The 25250-nt window shown below is 46.7% G+C and overlaps 1 protein-coding gene across 7 annotated transcripts in view; it reads left to right on the top strand.

The window, feature by feature from the left end:
- Nucleotides 1-25250, top strand: part of Msra (methionine sulfoxide reductase A) — a 367510-nt gene that overhangs the window by 109642 nt on the left and 232618 nt on the right. The window contains exon 2 of one of the 7 annotated variants that reach the window (XM_008828104.3): nt 7078-7141. The exons of the other annotated variants lie outside the window; for them this stretch is intronic. Within the exon in view, the coding sequence (XP_008826326.2) occupies nt 7078-7141 (64 nt within the window). The remainder of the gene's footprint in view (nt 1-7077; nt 7142-25250) is intronic. 7 annotated transcript variants of the gene reach the window in all.

Here is a 25250-nt window from a genome sequence, read left to right as displayed (position 1 = left end):
TGTGCTGGCTTCCCTTCCCTTCCCTTGAGAAAGGTGATCAACTCAAAAACCATCTGAGAAAGCTCCTGAGAAAATGTTCCTGGGCTCCATCCTGGACCAATGAAGTTAGCATCTCGGGGTGAGGCCTTGGTGGTAGTGTGTTTAAAATGCTCTTTGGTGATTCTAGTGTGCAGCCGAGGCTGAAGGTGCTTGCGGGGAAGCAACCCGCCTTCATACTTTTTGAGCTGATGGCATCTAGTTAGGGTTAACAAATAGCATTGCATCAGATGCATTTGTTTGGTATTAAACTTAATGAGAATTAGCACATCTCTCTCCAGCAGTGTATCCACTTTCTCTGGCTCACCCATTCGGTTTTTCAAGAGTTCTAGGTTTGCAATTTAAAGGTCCAAGCTCACATAAGAACAGGACCTTTGAACTGTGTTCAAATAAGACTTTCGATCATGGTTTCTGGCAAACTCAGTCTGAAGGCTTATTCCTAGGCAAGGGAGCAGGACCAGGATTGGGAGGAGCAGAGAGTTCACACCTGAGTCATAAACTGCCAAGTGAGTGGCAGCTGGGGCATGCTGTTTTGTCTCCTGATACTTTTATAGAGCTCTGTGGGTCTTTGCTATAAGCCCCAACTTGGGACATACTGTCTTGAAACAAGGTGAGATCTGTGACAGCCTTACTTGGGATTTGCACCTGAGCTGTGATTTTGTAGTCGGGGCATACACTACTGTGCTGCATCGCTTGGGGCATGCAAAGGTGCCTGGGCTGATATGGGCATGAATAGTCCCTTGGCAAAGGGATGTACCAGTGGTGTACAGGAGCAAAGTGATCCTGCCTCTTTCCAGAAGAGTAAGACAGTCATAGAGGTGGTGTGGAGTGGGTGGGTAGGATAGTGGTTACAAGCTTTTTCAGAAGGGTTGATTCCTGAAGTTGCATGGGAGAATGAACTCAGACCACCATTAATCAATGGAACGGTCAAAGGTCGATGGATGTAGGAGGGGCATAATGGTGTATGTATGTGTTTGTGTGCTGTTTGTATGAAGGGGTGTGTGTCTGTGTGTATTTATGCGTGTGGAGTATGATCATATAAGTGTGTGCGTTCGTGTGTTTGGAGAGTTACACAATACCCCCCCCCCTTAAACTTGGCATTGTCTGTATTGGGGATCTGTGTTTCATCTTCCAGCACCTAGTGTGCTCTTAGCATGGTCACTCACTTGACTGAAAGTTGAGGGACCACCAACTTCCTGCCCTCTCAGCTGGCCTCTAGCCGAGAATGAGTTGTCCATCTCCAAATGTGGGCTGCCAGCCCTGCAGACCAGAGGTGTGACTTGCCTGACTCCTAGGCCAGCAGGGACCTTGAATCTCAGTCCTGGAGTCACGAGGATTGGGATTATCCAGAACAGAAGCCCAGAGTGCTGCCCTCTCCCTGCCCTTCCCTGCCATCCCAGTGTGTCAGTGTGCTCCCAGTGGGGAGATGCACCCAACCATGTCCAGCCAACCTGCAAGCAGAGAATGGGCTGTGTAAACCAGCTTCACAGCAGCTGGAGAAAGGTGGGCAAGCCAGAGCCTGGTGTCTGGGTCACACAGCATCTTCCCATCTGCCCTCCTTTCTTCTCCATCCTCTTCCAGCACTGCCTTCCACCTCACCCGTCCTTCTCCCAAACAGGAATTCCTGGTTGCACACTGGCCACACAGCCAGACTCCTGATAGCCAAGTTCCCATGCCCGTGGCGTGAGCTTGAACATGGAGATTGGTGTCCAGGGGCCCTAAAGCTGCTGAGGCCATTCCCATTGTGCTGGAAATCATGGGGAGACCAATCAAATCATGATCTCAGGAATGAAATATTCAGCGTACAACGTTATTAACATATAAAAGACTTACGGGCAAATCACTTTTAAGTATGACAAGGTCTCTAAATGTGTTTGGGCTGAGCACAGGGAGAAAAGCGATTTTGGGGGGTTGTTTATCAGCAGCGCCATGAGGCTTACTTCTTCCCCTTAAATCTGGTTGAATATGCATGTGTGCACCGAATGATAATGACAATCACCAGCCAGGAGATTAGCTGGGCTTTTGCTCCAGTAATCCCAGCATGCTAATTCAAAGGACTGGGCGGGTGAGGCAGGGGAGTCATGTACAGCATCTTTTCCCCCTGTATCCTGATCTTTGTGCTGTGCCTTAGGTGTGTGCCCAGGACAGCCACATTGGGAACCTTCACAGTGTTCAAAGCCTTATGTGACTGCTGGTTCTCTTGTTCTTATTGTGAGATAAACCATCAGAAGAGTCCATGCACATCTAAATAGTTACAGATTCCCATGCAGCCATCGCCTAAGAACAGTGCTGGTACCCTTGGAGGGCCCATGTGTCCTGATGCTCTTTAAGACAAGCTGTGCCACTCAAGCACGGCACTGAAAAATTCTTTTGGCATGTGGAACCATTGTTGATCCGAATGAGGCAGTAGGGGTCCTAAAACCTGGCTGTCTGGGTGGGAATCTCATCTTTGTTGCTTTGTGGCTTTGTGATCCTGGAAAAGTCCCTTGTGGTTTTTGTACTTCAGTTTTCTGACCTGCAAAATGTGGGTAAGGAGTGAGGAAGTACCTAGAACATTCTCTTTCTTAGATCTCACCTCGATGCCTACACATACTATACAGCAGATCAAGAGTTAGGAGCTGGGGAGATGGCTCAGTGCCACCAAGTGTGAGGACCAAAATTCAGATCCCTAGAACCTATATAAATGTCGGGTGGGTGTGTAATCCCAACCTCAGGAGGCAGAGACTGGGGTTTCCTAGCGTGAGCAGGCTGGCCAGCCTAGTCATATCCACGAGATCTGGGTTTGATCAAGAGGCCCTGCCTCAACAAATACAATGTAGGAGAGATTGAAGATGAGTTCCAACATTAATGTCAGGCTCCACATACATGTGCACACACACATATGAAAATGGAAAGAGGTTTTAAAAGGAAAAGGAATTAGCCAGTGTTCATATCATGAACATGTGCTTTGAAGTCAGTCAGGATGACCACCTTGAAGAACGGCTGTCAACCTCAGGTACATGCAACTACTGTTCCCTTTATTATCATTCATAACCTTATAGATTTGTGTTATTTTCTACATAGAATTCCAAGTGTGGCAATATCATAGGATATCGTTTACTGGGTTATCCTGGTCACCCACATCACTAGGGTGATGTCACCCAGCCAGCTCTGATGTCCCCATGTAGGTCCTTTGTGTGCACATGTTGCCAGTCTGGCACCCAAGTAACTTTAAAAAATACATTTTTTTTTGAGAATTTCACACATGCATGCAATGAAATATATCTAAGCTCCCATTTCCCCTCTTCACCTCCCCCCATAGCCCTCACAGTATATCCCTCTCCTGACTGCCTGTCAGTGCTGCCTATATTTGCAAGATGTGGGGCCATTCATTGGAGCATGGGAAGCCTACCAATGGCCACACCCTCCATAAAGAATGACCCTCCCTCCCCCGGCAACTGTCTTCTGCATGTGACATTTCTGTCCCGTTTATGAACTCACCAGGTTTTGAGAGACTCCGATAGCACAATTGCTGGAGGGCAAGGACAGAGAAACATTATCGATTACAGAAGCATTATCAATTAAATATTTAAACAGTATTTAGCCCATAGAGAGGAAAACGGGGTGCTAAGACACTTTCATTCAGTTTTACAGATCAGGATGAGAAGGCTCAAAGAGGTGGAACCATTGGCCTAACATCACACAGGTAGATGATGCTTCAGCAGGATTTTGAATCTACTTCTCTTTTCAAATCCCAGACCAGTGCCCACAACTTGAAGGTCTTTAAGTTTACATGGTCCAGCCTGCACCCAAGCAGGAGATGTTTTCTTTCACAGTCCCCCGAGAGTGACGAATAGCCTGGGCTCTACCAGAATAAATAGTGCCTTTGAAAGATGACAGTGTCTTGACTATGCTCAGTATGAATCACTGTTCCTGACCTATTGTTTCCAGTACAGGTAACTATCTTCAGTGCAAGTGTACATGATAAGAATACTGAAAAAAAAAGAATATTGACAAATTGCTTATTCTTAATCAGCCTGTGGTTAAGAAGATCTTGAGGTGGAACCTTAACAAAGAGAATCTTCCAAGTACTTTTCACTTGTATAATCTTTCTCATCTCCTTTTCTATGGTAGCTGGAGACAGTTCTGTCTTCTGAACACTCAAACTGACACAGATGCAAAAGCCTAGTAGGGGCTAAGGAGAGGGCTCAGTGGGTAAGAGCATTTGTAGTACGACCATGAGAACCTTCATCCAAATCCCCAGCGTCCATGTAAAAAACTGGTCATGGCCCTGCATGCTTGCAGCCTCAGTGCTGGGGAGTGGAGGCAGGAAGATTTCTGGCCAGCCAGCCTAGCTGCAATGATGGGCTTTAGGCTCAGCGAGAGACCCTGTCTCAAGGGAACGAGGCAGAGGAGATTACATGACCTCCTCTGACCTTTGCATGTAAAAGCACAGATGTGTGCATTTGCACACCTGTGTACACACAGACACACACACACAGACACACACAGACACACACACACACACACACCAAACAAAAATCTAGTAAGACTTCAAACTGCGCTTGTCAGAGACAGTGGTACAAGCCACAGTCTGGTGGTGCTTAGGAACTGACACGTCCCTTCTTTTCTTTTTTTTTAAATTTCAGTTCCAATCATTTTCCTGTAAACTTTATAATTTAATTTTTATCCAATCTGTTAGTCTGTGTTTTTTAAAAATATTTTTATTTATTGTTTTATGTGTATGAGTATGTTGCCTGCATGTATGTGAGCACACCCGTGTCGTGCAATGCCGTGGAGGTCAGAAAAGAGCTTTAGATTCCCCTGGAACTAAAGATAAGGATGGATCATAGCTGCCATGTGGGTGCTGGGAATTGAACCCAGGTCCTCTGCAAGAGCAGTCAGTGCTCTTAACCGCTGAGCCATCTCTCCAGCCCCTGTTAGTCTGTGTTTTTAATAAAAATTTTTATTGATTCTTTGAGAATTTCATACAATGTATTTTGATTGTATTCAGATACCTACCTTCATTTCTTAATGAGCCTAACTGACCAGCTAACAAATTTATGCAATAGGAACCTGGCAACCCCCTCAGCATATCCATCAGCCCACAGTCTGCAGAGAACGAAGCCCGTTTCTGTTTTTCAGAACTTATTACTGTTTGCTTATTTTATTTAAAAAAATTTGAATTCATTATTTGTAAGTGTGTGTCTGTGTGTGTGTGTGTGTGTGTGTGTGTGTGTGCGCGCGCGCGCGCACGTGTGTGTGTGTGTGTGTGTGAGAGAGAGAGAGATGTCCATGTGTGCATGAAGGTGTGGTCGGGGACAACTTTTGGGCATCAGTTCTCTCCTTCCTCCTGGTTGAGGTAGCATGTCTTTGGTGGTTCCTACTGTGCTGTCTATTCCTGCTAGCTGGCCTGGGAGCTTCTAGTGATTCTCCTGCCTCTGCCTCCTGTCTCACTGTACGAGTGCTGGAATTTCAGATGCACACGACCACCACATCAGACTTTTTTTTTTTAATGTGAGTTCTGGGGATCAAGCACAGGTTGTCAGGTTTGTGTGGTAAGCACTTTTCCCTGCTGAGCCATCTCACTGGCCTCTGTTTGTATATTATAGAACTACCTACCTTGTATCTTATATGAATCAACACAAAATGTTCTATAAATCTAAAGTAAAGTGTGACTTGTTGGACTTTTTGAAGATAACATTGGAGAGAATTTTTGTGACCTTGGAGAAGGCAAATAATTCTTAGGACACAAAAATAAGAATACATGAATGAAAAAAAATGATTGATATATTATTCAAAAGATGTTGCTAATTAAGAATTATTGTATGAACTCCACAAAAATTAAAAAAATATTTTAAAAAAGATGTTGCTGAGGAGAATGGAAATGGAAACCTGGCCAAGTTTATTTGATTTGATGTCATTATAAATGATACCTCAATTTCCTTCCATTTTTAAGCCACTCGTTATTAATGTATAAAATAGATTGGACTTTTGTGCGCTGTCCTTATATCCTAAGACCTGCTAAGCTCTATAATTTATTTCTAATAACTTATGTGTTTATCCTTTGGTATTTCAATGCAGACTGTTAATAGATTATTTGTATCCTCCAAAATTCTTATCTTGAAATCCCGACTCTCACTAGGATGTGGGTCAATGATAGTGTACTTACCAGCATGCCCAAGGTCCTGTGTTCAGACATCAGCACAGAAAACAAAACAAAGTACCCCCAACCCCAACCCTCAATGTGATGATATTGGGAGGTGGAGTTTGGAGATGAGTGCTTGTTTGGGGTTGAATCTGAAACGTCTCCCACAGGCTCATATTTTAAAGGCTTGTCCCAGCTTGTGTCTGTCCTGAAGGCTGTGGGGTCCAGTCCCAGCTTGTGTCTGTCCTGAAGGCTGTGGAGTCTGGTCCCAGCTGTGCCTGCCCTGAAGGCCGTGGGGTCCGGTCCCAGCTTGTGTCTGCCCTGAAGGCTGTGGGGTCCGGTCCCAGCTTGTGTCTGTCCTGAAGGCCGTGGGGTCCGGTCCCAGCTTGTGTCTGCCCTGAAGGCTGTGGGGTCTAGCTGGCCGAAGTGCATTGCTAGGGGCTGGCCATTGAAGGAGGTCCCTGACTCTGGCTCTGCCTGCTGCTGCCATGGGCAGGGCCCCTTGGCCCTGCCTTCCCTGCCGTGGTGGACAGAAGCCCTCTGAAACTGCTAGTCACAACAATCCTTTCCTCTCAAGCAGTTTCTGTCAGAGAGGTGGTCACAGTGGCATGAAAATAACTAACCCAATGCCCTTATTTAAAAACAAAACAAAATAAAACAAAAACAAAACAGGGGCTGGAGAGCCGGCTCAGCGGTTAAGAGCACTGGCAGCTCTTGCAGAGGACCCTGGTTCAGTTCCCAGTACCCACATGGTGGCTAACAACCTTCTGTAACTCCAATTCCAAGGATCTGATGCCCTCTTCTGGCCTCTATGGGCATTGCACACATGTGGTGCACTTACATACATGCAGGAAAAACATTCATACACGTAACAAAAAGAAGAATCTCCAGAGCATACCCTGTCCCTCCAACAGATGTCTCTGAGCTGGAAGAGGAATTTCACCAGATACCAGATGGAGCCCGGACCTTGGACTTGGGGTGAGGACTAAATTTCAGTTGTCTGTACATCACCTATGACAGCTTGCTTTAGCAGGCTGAGTGGACTAGGACAGATAAGCACGCTTTCTCACGTACCGATGGTTTGCCTACTGCCGTCTTGTGTGCTTTACCTCCTTTCTCATCTGACTGTGCTGGCCAGGACCTCCAGCAGAATGCTGCACTCCACGATAGGAATGGATCTTTGCCCAGTCTTTACTGGGTTCAGAGAGACACCTTCTGTAGGCTTTGGGGGGGCATTGATGTAATTGTTACTTTGGTTGAGGTGAAGGTTACAGCACCACCACCCCCAATTCTCCTGTATCTACAACACTCTACTGAAAACAGGAGGGAGAGAGGGGGTGGGGGCAGGGCAGGCATAGTCTAAAATGAGCTGACACTTGGGAGCTTATTTTAATGTCTTCTATAGGCGTTTGGTCACTCTCCACTGTCCCCCATTTCCCTTTTTGGCTGTCCTTACCTCTCTGAGTTCCCTGCCCTCTGTAAAGACTTTGAATGCCAATATTTTAAGAGAATTAACCCCAATTTAAACTCTACATCTTGAAAATAAACCTTTAAGAGAATGAGTAACTCCCTACATAGTGTCGAATTTGTACTGGGGTTCTTAACAAGTCCCACCCCCCAGTTGCTGTGAGAGAAAACAAAGACTTCCTGTCTTTGTTGCTGAGATATCAAACAATGAACAAATTATTATTAATGAATAAAAGTGTGGGAAGAGCTATAATTTTAAATCCGTCAACTCTGCTCTTCTCCAGCGATCAAATCGCTGCACATTTGACAGCATGGGCAGCCACAGCAAACACCGGATATGGAATCACCCAGTTAATTACACAAGAGGATACTGTGGGAGAAGGTAGACTCATCAGCTCAACCATGTGAGAACACTTTGAAAAGCTTTAAAGTGCCTTTGCAATTTGTTTAGCTGGGAGTGGCTGTTGTGCAGAGAATGGATCATCCTAGGCCTGTTAACCCCTACTTGAAATCACGATGTCTTCTGTTGTTGAGGTTTTGAAGGCATTTCTTGAACAGTGTTATAGTCTGCTTATGTTTCTCTTATTAGGAAAGAGAGTGCAGTGTCTGAGGTCCAAAGAATCTAAAGTAGGCAATGGGAACAGAGGAACTGGTTACAGGATGAGGACTATGCAGGTAATATCACATATAATTAGAGTCACAGCAGTAATAAAGTCGGAGCAGGTCTCATGTGGACCAGGGAGTCCCTCAGCTGTGGCTGGGGCAGAGGAATGGCAGTGTAGAAGAGCTGTGGATACACACCTCCTCCAGTATGGAAGGAAGTGATGGGGACAAAGACATTGGGGTCTGGGTGGTGGGGCAGGAAGTGGACAGTGTGTGCCATCCTGCATGTGAGATGATGCTGATCGCCAATGGAGCTCATGGCTTCCCATACGGTGATGGAACACCGTGAAACATGACCCAGATTGAGATCGGTGGGACTCCTTGAAAGTGCCTAGTTGTGGGACTTATTTCTGGGGCTGACTTGAGCCCAGCAGAAGAGTCTAGCCAAGGTAGCTGGGGTGCCAGGGAAGGGTGGCTGAGGCGAAGGAGGATCACTGGCTGGAGACTATAATATTAAGTAAGGATAGCCATCAGGAAATGTGTCAGTGGAGACCCAATTGATGTAGAGGATGGGCTTGAACTCAGGCTAATGGGTCAATTTGGTGTTAGAGATGGAAGTCAGAGGGAAGAGGCCAAAGTCTTGCCATAGGAGGAGCTGGCTCACCAGAGAGGGGAAGGAAGCAGAAACTGAGCAGCAAGAGATGGAGGGCCTGCCACTCCCCTCCTCCTCTAGTGTCATTGATCATCTTCCACCTGTGAAGAGCCTGCAGATCCTGCTCCGGAGTAGGTGCTTTCCTGGCATGTGCAAGGTCCTGGGTTCAACCCTGACCCCTAGCACCCAAAATAAAATAAAATAAAATAAACCATTATAAAAAAGAACCTGTGACATGCCAGACCCAGGTGTTGAGGTAGAAAGATGAGGTGGGTCCTGAGATAGGTATATTGAGAGGACACTGACCATCCTCAGGGCCACACCAGCTAGAAATGGCCACAACCAGCAAAGAGGAAATCCAGCCAGCCTTCAAGCTGGGTAAGTCCGGAAGGTGAAAGGAGAGGAGAAGAGGGAGGAAGAGCCTTCTAGGTGGAAAGAAGATGCCACGTAAAGCCACGCCCTTCCTTCCAGTGGGCTGCTTCCTTCCCAGTCATCAGTGTTTCCTGTGAGCCCCTCAGTTTATAATCTCTCTGTACAGCCCGTCTTATTTTAAATCATAGTGCCTCTGGTTCCCATATGTAGCTCTAAAGGTCTTCAGAGAAAAGATGGCTAAATGGCAAGAGGCTTCCTGCCTGCCTAGAGTCCTTGTTTGCTGCTGTTTGAGTCTGTGAAGTCACACCACCCGGTCCTTATGAAGTCAGGTGGAGCAGAAACCGAGGGGTCAGGACACAATCCAGTATCATGATGAGATTTGGTCCAGCCAGAGGATCGTGTCAGCAGTCGGTTGGTTTCCCCTGTGTATACTGAGGTCTTGTCTCTCTCCAAACCCCTGACCTTGAAAACTCAGTTTCCCCAGGTTGCCTCGAGGCATTGCCCACAAACTGGGGCTACAACTGCTCTCTAGGCATTTCCCCGACACCCGCAAACGTATGTTGCCCCCTCCTTGGGCCCCATGCCCAAGAATCTTCCCGCTTGTCTCTTTTCTGGGCTCACAGCCAGGATCGAGTTTTCGAGATACTGTGCCTTCCAGATCCGGCCTTGACTGGCTCAGTCTGCAGCACTCCTTGTCACCGCTGTCACGCCTTGCTTTTCCCTGCAGTCATCTGTGTCCCTGGTCTGTTCTGTGTTAAGCATTTGCATCAGAAAATGACTGCATTTCCATTTAACTCACAGAAGGTTGCCTCTGTCTCCAAGAACACCTGGGCTGTGTGTGAAGCTCTGTGGAGCTGGACTAGTCAGCCCAGGACACCACAGGCTTGGGTGGCCTGCAGGGTTCAACCTCCAACCAGGGGTCTAGCTTGGGGAGGCTTTTAAGAAGAATCCAGAGTGGAGATGATCCCCACCCCCAGCCACGTGAATGTTTAGGACAGGTCAAGGAAGGAGTTGGGAGCAGCCTTAATGCTCAGCGTATCAGGACAGGGACCGGGCACCTAATGAGGCTGGGAAATGGGGTGAGCCCATACCCTACCCTCAAAAGGAGAAAGGATATGAGAGACACAGATGGAAGAGTTTCTGGTGGTGTGTCAAAGAACTAGTAGACTGAGCACAGGATCTTCCAGGTGAACAAGGTGAGCAGGGGACAGGAGATGGAGGACTCAGGCTGGACAGCACTCAGGAGGGTGACATCAGTCAGGAAGTGTGTCTGTGGGCATATTCATACCTTCCCAAAGGGGTTCCACTCAAACCTCCTGGTTCTCCAAGGTGCTCCTTTGGCCCATCTCCCCCTCCAGCAGAGGCCCTCCCACACACACACACACACACACACACAGACAGACACACACACAGACACACACACACAGACAGACAGATACACACACACAGACACACACACACAGACAGACAGACACACACACACACACACACACAGACACACAGACACACACACAGACAGACAGACAGACAGACACACACACACACAGACACACACAGACACACACACAGACACACACACACACACACACACACACACACACACACACACACACACACACGGTTCTTGTGGAAGCAGGTAGGAAGTACTCACAGCACTAATAGCCACACCCACCTCCTCTCTAAGTCTCCCAGCCCGTCTTGAGCCCTGTTTTTCACTGGCTTCCTCTAAACAGATAAATTCTACTTACACTGTAACATGCTGCCTGTGTTCCTTGTTTCAAGGCCTTAGCCTGAACATCCATTATTAACAGCTCGTCATGCTCACGACTCTCCCATTCCCCCAAATGCCAGGAATGTTCTATATGATTAATAAGTGTTGGCTAATTATAGCTGGGATTCTTAGTGAAAAAAATTTAGAGAACTTACAAGCAATGGCATTTGGTGGAAAACAGCCTCTGTTGAGGGTGTGGCTCCAGTGACTGGGTCTCTTGTGGTGAGAATCAAGTCTTAGGAACCGTTCTGCTGCCAGAACCCAGTAAGGAACCTGATATATCGACTAGTTTGTTGAATGGATGTTTGAGACACTTAAGCGCTCACTTTGGGGGGTGACTGGTACCATTTGGATCCAGTCCCTGTACATAGGTAAGAACTGTAGCTGACAACTTAAGGTTCTTCAAAACATACGACATTCTAGAATGACTCTGCTCTGTTTTTATCTTTGTAGCTACAACTCTATTTCCTAGTTTGAGCATTTACTTTTGACCTATTGTGCCATCAAGTTTATTTATTTCTGACTCATTCCTCACAATAGACATGGACAGGCTGGCCACGCAGGATCATTTCTTCTGTTTCATCTTTTACCAGCATTTAGCTCTCACGGTCATGTTTCCTGAGTCATCGGCATCGGCCTAATGGGCTGAACAGCCTAAGTTGAAAGGTAATTACTTACTGTGTTGCTGATAGCCCAGATGAGACCAGGACTTACTAGATCTGTAATAAGGGAAATCTCAGTTTAATGCAGATCTTTTAAGCAGTTTGAAACCATCTCAAATTCATCTTCCTTTGCCATATGCTAAAATGTCACATTATGATTTTAAAATTCAGGACTAGAGCTGAAGTTTCAGGAGAAGCCTGTGAAAAAGTTCTTGAATCTGTTCTTTGAAAAATCAGAAGCATTTACTGATCCTAGATCAAGCCTCCTCCCAGAAGTGAGCCCTGTCCACATTTGCTCTGAGTTGGGTGGCACCCTGAGAAACAGGGTTCAGGTCACAAGGATCCAAGAAGCAGGTCTGGTGGTCCCCGGATGGTGGGTGGCCACCAGAGGCTCAGGCCTCAGGCTTGGTGACTGCATGCAGTGTTCAAGGTGGGCTCCAGACCAGATGCTTCCTATTGTGTGTCAGGAACCAATCTCTGTGTCCGCCTTTACACACATACCAAGTTTTGGAAGTGTGATTTATAGATGTCTCTGAAAAAGTCCTTCATACTGTAAACCAAAGGTCACATCACTGATGTTAAACAGCTGATCCAAGGTTTTGTCAGTCACCATTGCATCAAGTCCAGGACAGAACAGTTCCCACCCAGGATGCCGGATACATTCATAGAGGTGTGCTGCAATGGGAGCTGGGGTTCAACTTATTTATTTGTCTGTCTCCTTTCTGGAAAACAGTCCTGAGTAACTTAGTTTTTGTTCTCAGTGCTGTGTGTGTGTGTGTGTGTGTGTGTGTGTGTGTGTGTGTGTGGTTGCGCGTTGAGGACCTGGAGCTTCATGCATGCTGTGCAGATAATCTCCACACTAAGCTGTATCCCAGCCTATATTTCCTTACTTTGCATAAAATAGAGAAAAATCACAAACTTGACATGTGTGAGTATGTGTGTGTGTGTGTGTGTGTGTGTGTGTGTGTGTGTGTGTGTGTGGTACTGGGCATTGAATCCAAGGCATTGTGAACGTAGGTGAATGCTCTACCACTGACCCACACCCCCAGCTTATGCAGCCTGGTAAATTTCTTGAGTGCTATATGGTGTTGAAGAACTTGGTGCCAGGACCAGTCCTTCCTTGTCATGGTGACCGAATGTTCAAACACACTGGACGTTTCACATTTAAATCATGACAGTGACCATGAAATGTGTCAAGTTTGCACCCCCTGTGGCTTGAGACACATCACAGAATTCAAAGCCAAGCAGGCTGGTGCTGATGCTGATTCACTGGTGAGGGATTGGTTTCTATCCCACAACGTTAAACTGTCACATAGCTTAATAAACCTGAGGTACCTGGCAAAGCATCTTGATAGGTTGGATGGGGTACAAAATAGGATCTTTGGAAATCCGGATGCTTTAAACTATATTTGCCTGTCAGTTGTGTGTGTGTGTGTGTATGTGTGTGTGTGTGTGTGTGTGTGCACGTGTGTATGTATGTGAGTGCATGTGAACATGTTTGCTTGTCTACACATGCATGTGGAGGCCACAGGTCAACTTTAGGTTTTGCTCCTCGGGTGCGGTTCACCTTTTTTGTTTTCTTTGAGACAAGGTCCCTGACTGGCCTGAATTCGGCCAAGTTGGCAGACTGTCTGGCCAGTGAGCCCCAGAGATCCTCCTGTCTCTGCCTCCCTCAGCACTGAGATTACAAATGTGTGGTACAGCGCTTAGCTTTTTTGGAGGGATGAGGGTGGATTCTGGAGATGGAATTCAGGTCCTTGTGCTTGCAAAACAAACACTTAACTTACTGAGCTGTCTCCTCAGCGCTCAGTTGCTTTTAATTTTTTCTGAGCTTTGATACTTTTTTCTCATTTCGTGTGTGCTGTTCACATGTGTATGCGTAGAGGTGCTTGTACCTGTGTACATGTGCAGAGGCCAGAGGATGACACTGAGTGTCCATTCTATCAACTCTCCACCTGATTCCCTTGAGATGAAGTCTCACTGAACCTGCAGCTAGGCTGCTGACCAGAACAGCCCAGCCATTCTCCTGTCTCCATTCCCCACAGTGCTGATGTTACAGGACTGTGCGTGGTCATGCCTGACTTTGTGTGTGTGTGTGTGTGTGTGTGTGTGTGTGTGCGTGCGTGTGTGTGTGTTGGAATCTGAACTCAGGTTCTTAAGATTGCATAGCAAGTGTTCTTACCCCGCCCCAGCCATCCTTTCAGTCTCCTTTGATACTTTTTATTAGGACATTTTCCTCTAGCTGCTGTGAGCTTGCTAGGTGCTGAGGGCTCCACAGTTGTTAGGCTCAGCTTCTACTGGGCATGAGGGAGTTGTGTTTTAATAGCTGTAGAAACAGCTGTTTTCACGGTGTGTCCGTGCCGACTGGGAGGTGGCTCTGAGTTATTTGCCATATGTTTTGGTGATGTGAAAGATTCCTCTAAGGAAAGTCACCAACTTCTTTGGTAACAGATCCCCTAGTTTATCTATGATGTGTGAAGGTGTTTTATTTATTGATGAATGCTTTCCAGCAGTATGGACAATTCTGAAATATCACAAAGCCAACTTTGGAAGAAGAGAAACTATGGATGCCTTGTGAGCCAAGCTGGAAGTTCGTGTTCCCTGCACAGTGTCTGTTTCATTTGAACACACACACACACACACACACACACACACACACACACATGCACGCTCATGTGCACATGCGTGCACATCCCCTCTCAATTATGTATTTATAGTTGAAGTAGGTGAAGATTGGGAACAAAAATAAAGAAGTGATCTCTTCAGAATCCATTGGCACTAGGCACCTCTACATCTAGACCCCTGGCACCTCTACAGCTAGACCCCTGGCACCTCTACAGCTAGACCCCTGGCACCTCTACATCTAGACCCCTGGCACCTCTACAGCTAGACCCCTGGCACCTCTGGGTCCAAACTCTTGAGCACCTTTAGATCCAGATCCCTGGCATTTCTAGATCTAGATCCTGGGAACCTGTAGGTCTAGACCCTGAACACCTATTGGTCTTGAACCCAGACACCTCTGCTTCTGGACCCCAGTCTCTTCCTGGCCTGGCCCCCAGCTCCTTGCCTCTAGGTTTGTGTCCTTCTCACCGCTTTACCCAGCTGCTTTGTTACAGAAACATGAATAACTTTAAGAAATATCTGATCACCTCCTAATGAGTACAACTATTCCCGAGGCTGGCAAACTTTGTGATTCTATCAGAGCAAGAAATCTTATTTATAAAGAGGCTGGCTAATTATCCATGACATTTCAAATGTCTGCATTGTCCTTGAGCTGAGAGTGTGAAAATCCAAAGACTCAGGGGTGTACGCACTCCCTGATAGGCTGTGCCTGGTTTCGCATACTCTGACAGCAAAACCCAAATGTACCTGTGGTGTTCAACAATACCAACATTCTGAGCAGAGGCGACATGAAGAACCTCTCACTTCAAGGTTGCTGATTTTCTGCCACAGAAAATGCCACTGAGTCTGAAGACCACCGCTTGAGTGGTGGTGGAGACATGACAGACATGTTTTGCTGATGAAGGAATATTCGCCTCAGTGACTGAAAGCACAGGTTCCCTTTGCATAGAAACCAATGGTGGCAATGGTCACTTTAACCTATGGTGGAGGAGGAATGGCCGAGGCACGCTCACCTGAGTGGCTCAGGGGCTGTTTCTGCAGTTGAGATCCAGGCTGCTGCAGGTTGATCACAGGCGAGGCTGAGTTGGAAGCTCTTGATTTCTCTCAGGGTTCAGACTCAGTTGAGATTCTTTGGGATGTTTTTCTAGACAGAGACAGCAGAGACCGCTATTATCTGTGACTGAGTGGAACATGGTGATAAGGTATATGGACCCATTGCTCACACCTGCTGCCCTGTGCAGAGAGGCTTTTTGTGTGTGTGCCTGTGCATGTGAATGTATATGTGTTTGTGTGTGTCAGCAAAGGCCCACACATGCCGTCACATGTGTGGAGGTCAGAGGATAACCTCAGCTGTCAGTCCTCACCCCCTATCTAGTTTGAGACAGAGTCTTGTGTTGTTCACCAATGTATACAGCAGGCTAGCTAACCTGTGAGCTTCCAGGGATTCTTTGGTCTCCACCTCCCATGTCGACTTGGGTGTACAAGAATTACAGATGCCTGCTACTGTACTCAGCTTTGCATGGGTTCTGGGATCCAAACTCAGGTCCTCATGTTTACACAGCAAGTGCTTTACCCAGTGAACCATCCCCCCGGCTTGCACGAAGGCTTTCGTTGGCTCGTCTCTTGGTAGTTTTCTTCTCTGGAGGAACGTGACTCTTAGTGTTAAACCTGGTGTCACGCTCCCCGGTGCTCTGCTAATGCAGAGGTATGAGATAGTTAAAACTCCTTTTTCCCATGTCCTGCTTAGTGGCCATGTGACTATGATGACCTTGTCTAGTCAGAATTCCATCTTGTACCCCCACAAGTCAACATTATCTTTTAATAATTGCCTTATTTTTTGTGTCTAAAGCAATATGACCTTAATATAGAATCATTTATTTTTTAAAATATCGTACAATTCTTGAGTTTTTTTTTGTAGTAACTGAAAATAATGGATCCGTTCCACGGGTTAAAGTCAGGGCTTCAACTTCTTTCTGCATTTGTGGGACTCTAGGCCCTGAGAGTTGGTCTCTTTGTCTTTCCAGAAAAGGGGTGGGACAGAACGAGCTCCATGATTCCTTTAAGCTCTCACATTCTACAGTGGGTAATCGCACGTGCTGTATCCCTGCACTCTAGTCATTTTGAGAAAAAGAGAGATTTTGTTTTCACATTGTAGCGTCTGTTTTTGTTAAGTGGATGCTCTCTGTCTGCTATCTAGCAGGGCCTTATCTTTCTGTTTCCTGGGGTGATAGTCTTAGTTTCTGATCTAGGCTTCAATATACCACCATTCTAGTGGGGCTTATGAGTCAAGAACATGGCTCTGGAGTTAAAAAGACCTGGGTTTAAGTTCTGGTTCCAAATTGCATGTGAGCAGCCTTTTCATGTGTAAGGTGGGGATGTTACGGTGTGGGTTGGCATGGGACTTAATGATATACTGATAGTCCAGTCATCTATCCATTATCAGCTGTCTCTCTGTACCATCACCTCCCCCAAAGAAAGGTTTGAATGTGTGGAAATATGACCCCCGAGTTCTTGTAAGGGGAAAAATGTTTCCTCTACAGCACATGTCCTCTATAAAACACTTCTGACACCAAATGTGCATATTTGCTACACCAAACCATTCTCCAGTCCTCTCCATACACCAATTGGGTATCTGGCAATTCTTCTTGGTTCTCATCTAATTGCCCAGAATTCATCAGACTTCCACATTAAGGTCTCAGTCCCATAAGACCACCTGACCCCATTTTAGATGCCCAGTACAAATCTCAGGTTGTAGCCTCTGCTTCTGATGGTAGTTCATGCCACTCCCGACTCAGGTGCCATAGTTTACTCCTACAGGAAAGCACTTCACATATGTGTATTAGTTATAGCTCAGGACCAACCACATGGAAAAATGTGAGAGGTGAGAGCTGGGAAGGAGCTGTAGGGCAGAGCCCCTATGCCTTCTCTGGGCAGGCACAGCCCTCCTAGAACCTTGATGTATTTACCAACCATGATGTTCTCCACCCATTGTTGGGGTTTCTGTGGAGACTTCATTCCCTAGGTATAGTTGATTCAATCATTGGCATCACCACTTCCTGGAGGTCAGGGAGTAGGATTGGAAGTTCCAGCCCTCTAATCACTTGGTTCCCCTGGCAGCACACCCCATCCTCCAAGAATCACCTCATTAAAATAAACGCAAGGATGGCAAGAATTGTTATGAGTCACATAAGATGCACCTCTTACTCTTCTCCCTCAGAGATTCTGAGGAATTAAGGAGCTATGTGCCAGGAACTGGGGCCAGAGACCAAATTAACCCCCTCTCTCTGTCCCTCCATCCCTTAGTCCCTCTGTCCCTCCTTCCCTTTCTTCCTTCCTCTTTGTGTGTATATGTGTGGTATATGCATATATGTGTGCACATATATGCAACCGTGCTTACCCATGTGAGCCTGTGTGGAGGCTGGAGTCCATGCCAGGATCTTCCTCTACTGCTGCTCACCTTATTTTTTGAGGCAGGGTCTCTCTGAAGTTCATTGTTTCAGCTAGACTGGTTGGCCAGTGAGTGCACAGGATCCACCTGTCTTTGCTCTGACCCCTCCACACTATAGCTACGGATAAGGACACCATACCCAGCATTTACATGGGTGATTGTGGATCTAAACACGGGTCCTTATGCTTGTACAGCAAGCACTTTATCCACCGAGCCATCTCTCTTCCCCCAAATGTGTCTTTCCTATTATGTTGTAGTTGAATGCATTTAACATTTGTTTAGTGTTGGGCACTGTTGGAAATGGTGTTTCTTTCCATTGGTTGCTTTGAAGACAATAATGGAGGACCAAGTGTTTTAAGTAGTTGGTAGACTGAGATATGACCTAAAATGCTCTACCTGGTTCTTTACTACTTCCAAATATTGCCAAGTAGTTGAGAAATAGTTCCTGACCCTGACCTCGTGCTTATGATGTCGGTATTGGTAACTTTGCGTTCTAACCTTCCTCCACTTTAGACTTCTGATGAAATCCACAATGAATGCAACAACTGCTGGTTGAACATGAGGTAGTACCCTAGGCACTGGGGGTAGGTGAGGGCATACTGGATCATGTCTATACGCCCCCAGTATGGTGTGTGGACATGAGAGGGGGACAGAGTAGAACCAGTAAGCACAGAAAACACTTTAAGTTCAAGTATTGCCAAATGTTACAAAATGAATTAAACAAAAAGAGGTCTGAGAAGGGAGCAGAAGCTGGGCAGAGACGGCTTCTCTGTGGAGCTAGTCCTTGAGTAGAAACTCAGAAGAGAAAGTGCAGGAAGAGCATTCAAGCAAGTGGAACAGCATGTGCAAAGGTCTTATGGGGTAACATCTTGTCTTGTTCCTGTGATAGCATGCCGTATGGTTGGGGAGGAGAGTGCAAAGGGGAGAGAAAGCACATCTGGAAGCCAACCGGGGACAGACCTTTAGAAAGGCCTCAGGCTGAGGTATAGGCTGTGGGGCTCATCTTAAAGGTTAGGGACAGTTGTAGGAAACCATTGATCAGATTGTTCAGCAGATAATGGATGGGATGCTGGGGAGCCCAGAGAAAGGGTAGAGTCAGGAGATGGGTCACTGGAGGAAGAAATGAGATGAACTATGTGGATGTGAGGTGGTGAGAAATGGTCAGAATCTAGACAGCACAAGGGAGCCAGGGCACCACATGGTGTCAGGTAGAGATGCCTCCTTAAGAGCATAAGTGCCCTGGAGGCCCTAACCCATGGGCCGTACTTCTGTGGTGAACAACCTTCCTCAGGGCCCCAGCACCCAAGCCTGACTGTGGGATCAGTGTTTGAGGCAGCAAGCGGGGAGAGTAATGTAAGGAACTGTTCAGGCTTCATCTCAAAGTGCAGATATGTGATGAAATGTCAGGTTGGGGTGGAGAGAGAGAGAGGAGCTGCCATTTTCTTGGTGCCTAAACCCATTGGCAGCTGCTGTCTGAACCTCAGCATTCTGAGGTTGTGGACAGGGGTGGGCATGAAGCTCCAGTAATTTGCCCATTTTATTGTCTGTGCTGTGGAAGTGGAGACAGGCTTCCTGGTTCCTAAACCTAATTCCAGACAAACTCTCACTTTATTCATAGAATGACAAAGAATATCCAAAATGAGAGGTAAGGATGCAGCTTTCAAGGTCAAGGATACAAGCAACTCTGTACATTAGTCACTATTGTGTGATAAAAGATTCTCCAAGTTGGTACGCTAAAACAATACATATGAATGATCAGGTCCTGAAGGTCAAGGGTTGTCTATTTCAGGGCTTCTCAAAAGGCCACACGAAGGTGGATGGGGGTCTTTTCTAAAGGCTCAGCCCAGGAGGACTCTTCCAGGCTTGCTGATGTGGTTGGTTTCTCAAGATGAGGTCCTCAGCTCTTGCTGGCCTCATTTCCTTGACATACGGGTCTTTCTAGTGTGGCAGCTCACTTCATCAACACAAGCTAGAGGGTTCCTGCTATCAGGATGGAATTCTACCCTTTTGTAGTTTAGCCCCAGGGTATTCAGTAAAGCTGCCATATTCTGTCAGTTAGAGATAAGCTACTCAAGAGAAAGGATCATGCAAATCCTCGAGCTCCACCAGGAGGTGAGCATAGTCGAGACTGGCTGAGATCATGATTTGTGTATAATGAGACTATATATCATAGATGCTTTCCCAGGATAATATTAGATCAGAAAAGACCTTAATGATCACCCTGGACTCTCTTTTTAGGTTTTACAGCTAAAAAGCAAGGAACTGAAAGAGATGACATGACTTATCTAAAGCCACAGCAACTGAGGTGGAGCTGGACCTTCTGCCCTTCAATCCTGCAGACTACAAATGGGTTTCATGTAGTCTGCCCCAAGCTGGAAGATAATAGTTTTTAAGTTTTGCGGTTTCTGTCTCAAGAGGTTTTATTCATTTGCACACTCTGTGTGTGTGTGTGTGTGTGTGTTTATGTGTGCAGGTACATATGTGTATGTGAGTGTGCATTCATCTGTGTACAGGTACATATGGAGACCAGAGGACCACCTTGAGTGTTGTTCCTGAGGTACTGCCTCCCAGTTTTTTTTTTTTTTTTTTTTCTGAGACAGCAAAAAATCATTGGCCTGGAACTCACCACACTGCCAAGCTGACCAGTGAACCCCAGAGTTCTGCCTGTCTCTGCCTCTCCAGTACTGGCGTTACAAACACCACTACTCCCAGCTTCTAAAACCATGGATTCTGAGGCTCAAACTTAGGTCCTAATGTTTGTAAGGGTCTTACCACCCAAGCCATCTTCCCGCCTCCTCCTTGGGACACTGTAAATGCACTGCTGTTATGTCTTGACCCCAGGCCTGGATCCAAATGGACTGTTGTAATGTCCTGTCTTAGGCTTTGTTTGAACCTCCTGGTACAGAGGTTGTGCCCAAGCTCGTCCAGGTGAGATCTTGTGTTTTCTCCTCTTGCTTCTTTACATCAATGTATCTTTGAAGTGTGATTTGTACTCTACAGCAAGTCTTCGAATTAGCAAAAATATTTTTATTTTATGTTTATGACTGTTTTACCTGCATGTATATAAGTGCACTGCATGCGTGTAATGCCTGTGGAGGCTAGAAGAGGGTATTGGATCCCTGGATCTGGAGTTAAGGGCAGTTGTTAGCTGCCATTTGGGTTTTGGTAATCAAACCTGGGTCCTCTGCACGAGCCGCCAGTGCACTTAACTGCTGAGCCATCTCTCCAGCTCCTAGAGTAAGTCTTTAAACAACACGCTCCATGATCCAATTTGTCATCTCACCTGTCTCTGACGTTTTCTTTGTAGTGTCATCTAGGGCCAGAGGCTATGTTAAGAACGCTCATTTTGTAGCTTGGTTTATCTAAAGTCTTATACTTATGTTTGCTCTTAGCTCCTGAGGCCTGTTTGGTTCTCTAGATGTGGCACCACCATGGCCCCTTCAGTCCTGGTCATAATTCTGTCTTTTAAGGCCATTGTCATGACAAATGTAGGAAGCAATAGAGCTGGATAAGTTATGCTCAGTCCCAGCACTGCGTGCGAGCTATCAGAAGGCAGATCCACAGCACATCGGGTGGTACTTGGGGACTCTGTTGCCAGGGACCAAATGTGAGTAATGTGTCAGGAAGCTCAAGGTCTATAAAGTGCTGGGTCCCTGCCTGGGCTCTACTATTAATAGCGCCAGGAAGGACTCTATAACAGAAAAGTCACAGTGATGCTTTGGAGATCAGTTAGCCAGAGTCAAGGGCAGACCAAGGGCCTGACAGCTTGGAGCAGTCTTGGTCAGAGCAAAAAGGAAAAGTGGTTTATGATATCGAAGTTCATCTCCAATAGAACAGTGCTAGAGCTGGGCCAGGAGTAAGGTGGCAGAGCTGGGCCAGGCTGGCTGTCCCCCACCTCCCCCCTCCTTGGCTCTTCTCTCCCATCCCCTCTTCTTCCCTCTCCAAGGTCAGGGTAAATGATGTGGATTACATAGGATTTGGGAGTTTTTAGCTCTTTGTATACTTTTCTGACCAGTTCTTTTAGAACTTAAAACTGGCATTTAAAAGAAGACCTCTTCAAACAATAACAGGGAATGCTTAGGAACGCCTGGTGATCTGAATGCTTCAGGTCTGTTTTCTTCACGTGCCCCACATAACCCTGGTAGGCATGGAGGGCAGGCAGGTGCTCTCTGATGGATGGAGAGATGTAGAATCATAATTGTTTGGTCATATGTCGAAGGTCATGTGGAAGTAATCACATGCCACTAAGACTCATACCTTGATCTTTCCCGTTGTAACTCTGATGCTCAAATTGAGCAGAAAGTGGTCCAATTTCATCACCTACTCTGAAAGAGGAGAAAGGAAGGGGGAACGAAAGGAAAGAAGCGAATGCTGTTGAATAAAACATGAATAGACAGTTGGCGAATATGGTCTTATGATCTTTATTGCAGGCCTGAGACCTGGTTCTTAACTGTTCTTTCCTCGAGCCTCCAGCTCTTGGTAAATATCCTCAGCATTTGCCATGATACCCTCTATCTGAGGGCTAAGGGCTGCCATTGCCTTCTGCAGGGCCCCTGCCAGTCACATCTCTGAAGGTGCTTTACCCTTAGTGAACGCCAGTCCCCGGTGGACGATTGGGGATGGGGGGACAGCTGGCTGCAGGGGCAGTTCATCAGCATGCATTACCACCAGGGTCTGGCAGGCATTAGAATTCATTATAAATTACCCGAAGTCCCAGGAATCTCATTTAGTTTTCACTTGGCAGCTGGAAGATGCTACCAGCTGTGGATCTAGGGCTTTTCCCCCAAAGATTTTACGTGTGTGTGTTTGGTGGGTGAGTAGGTCAGATGGTCTGATGATGAGTGGATGGAGATGAGGCAGAAAGCCTGTTTCTGCCTCAGAATGGATGATCTGAAGATGCCGTGGGGGAGTTCTTTAGAGCTGTGGACGCAGTTAACCCCCAGTGCCGCTGGTGGGCCCAGGACTAGTCCTGGGTGTGTTTGGAAGTCACTGGGAAGCAGAGCAGGGAAGAGATGACCAGAGGGGACATGAAGGAGAGGTGTGTCAGTATCTTCTTTTCTGCCTCAGTGACCAGGGATGCCTTTCATCGAACCCTAGTCCCTGCACTGATGATGGCTCTGTGAGAGAGATCTTATTCCCAGTCATTTTTTGAGATAAAGACACTGAAGTTCAGAGGGGTCATATGACCTGCTTAAAGGAAAAGTTCTGATGGGGACAGGAGCCTGCCAGGGCTGCATCAGAGCGCCAGCACTTTGCACAGTATACCACACGTAGACCTAATTGATGCTCCCTTGAAGGTGATCCTGTCCTGCAGCAGATGTGGTCACGGTGAACCATGTTTGACTTCTCTGCCTCAGACCCTATCGCATAGCCCACATAGCTCCTCCTTTTCACGGAGAGTCCCAACCCCCAACATCACATCCTCTCATGCTGTTCTAGGACACGGCTGGTAAACGATTTCTGCAAAGGTCCAGATGGTAAATATTTTAGGCTTTACAGGCCATACGGTCCCTGTCACAGCTCCTCAAGCCTGCTATTGTAGAATGAAGGCAGCCATAGACAATCTATACACGAATGTGCGTGGCTGTGTTCCAATAAAACTTTATTTAATGACACTTGAATTTGAATCTCATAGAATTTGCATGTGTCAAGAACAACTTTTTCTTCCTGATTGTTTTTCAACCATTACAAACAGAATAGAAAGAAAAGACACTCTTGGCTCATGGACCATAGAGAAATAGGAGGTTGACTGGATTTGGATGGTAGACTGTGATTTTTGCCAATGTCTCTTTCTAGAAATGTTTGACACTGACCATTTACCTGTGGGTGAAAATGTCACTTTTTCTCTCAAAAGCCCCTGTGATTTAAAACTTCAAGTCCAGGTGAAGCCTTTGTCACCTAGAGGGATTTCGGGCGCTGGTGGCTGGGATGCAAGGGGCGGGAGAGGTAACACTGGGCAGATAGCTGCCTCTGCTTGAAATAAGGTCAGTCCTGCTGTGAGGCTGTTGTCTCTTCAGTGAAAATGTTAGATTTAAATCCTATATGCCATTTATCTTTGAGCTCTGTATAGAGAGAAAGGTCTTGCTTTGGTTTCTGTAAGAATACCAGGCTTAGATCTCTTTGTGTGAGCTGTCATCAGCCATTCTGAGGGCTGGTCCTGTAAATTCATGCTTTTTAGTGTTGGCAGACGGATTGCTTTTGTTTCCGAATGATTTCATGGAGTGTTCTTTTCAACTGGGACTTGCATCTAGTTTCAACTTTAGCTCTACTTTTCATCTCCACTGGGTTTGAAAGGCACAGGTCCTTGCCACTGTGCCGCAGAGGACTGCGTTAGAGCCCATCCTTTGAGCCAGAGCGTCAGCAAAGGACAAAACCAGCTGCCAGCCATCTTCTCGTGTTGATGAAGGCATGGCCAAGCCTCTTTCTACATTAGGTCACGGGGTGATCCACAGTGACCCACCTGAGACCTGGCCCGTGATTTCTGGATGGTCTTGAAGGGATGGCCTAGTACTCACTCTTGGGTGTGCCCTAGAGTAAAAATCTTCCATCAGATTTTATTACTATTTGTAGAATTTTCTTTTCTCCTTGCTGGAATAAATACCTGGCAGATGCAACTTAGGGGAGTGTCCTAGTTTGTTTTTCCATTGCTGTGACAAAACACTCTGACCACTACCAACTTGGGGAGGAAAGGGTTTATTTGTCTTACATCTCCTGGGTCACAGTTCATCAGGGAGCTCAAGGTAGGAACTCAGGGCAGGAACCTGGAGGCAGGAGCTGAAGCACAGGCCATGGAAGAATGCTGCTTACTGGCTTACTTCCTGGCCCCTGCTCAACCTGCTTTCTTATGCAACACCTGCCCAGGGGTGGCACCACCCACAGTGGGCTGGGCCCTTCCACTTCACTCAACTATCAAGAAGATGCCCCAGAGACATGGCCACAGGCCGACCCAATGAGGTTCCCTCAACCCAGGTGTGTCAAGTTGACCCTAAAGCTATCTAGCACAAGGAAGAAGGATCTCTCTCTCTCTCTCTCTCTCTCTCTCTCTCTCTCTCTCTCATATGTTTCATAGTGGGCAAGGCATGACAGCATTCCACAGTTCTTCTTGGTGAGAGTGTGAAGGGGTTTGCTCACATCTTAGCAGACGAGAAGCAGGGGACAGAGATACCCCAGGCCAGAAGCCAAGCTGGCATGTAACCCTCAAACTCTGCCCCTTCAGATTTATGTCTGCCAGCTCGCCTCCGCACCCCTCCAAAACAGTGCGGCCTCCTGGGGACCAACTGTTCAAACACATGATCCTGTGGGGGACAGTCCATATCCAAACTATAATATGTAAGGAAGTAGAGACTTGTATGGAGCCTGGTTTTCCTCAGCACCCAGGCCAGCTTCCATCTCCTCATCCCCACCCTGTTGTAGGCTATGGACCTCATGAGGAGTGCTACAGTGAGGTGTCTATGTAAACACCTGACTTAGTACATAGTCATTCTTCAAGA

Source organism: Nannospalax galili, unplaced genomic scaffold, assembly GCF_000622305.1.
Source record: "Nannospalax galili isolate Female #2095 unplaced genomic scaffold, S.galili_v1.0 scaffold612, whole genome shotgun sequence".
Lineage (NCBI taxonomy): Eukaryota > Metazoa > Chordata > Mammalia > Rodentia > Spalacidae > Nannospalax > Nannospalax galili.
This window is presented reverse-complemented; position numbering and strand designations above follow the sequence as displayed.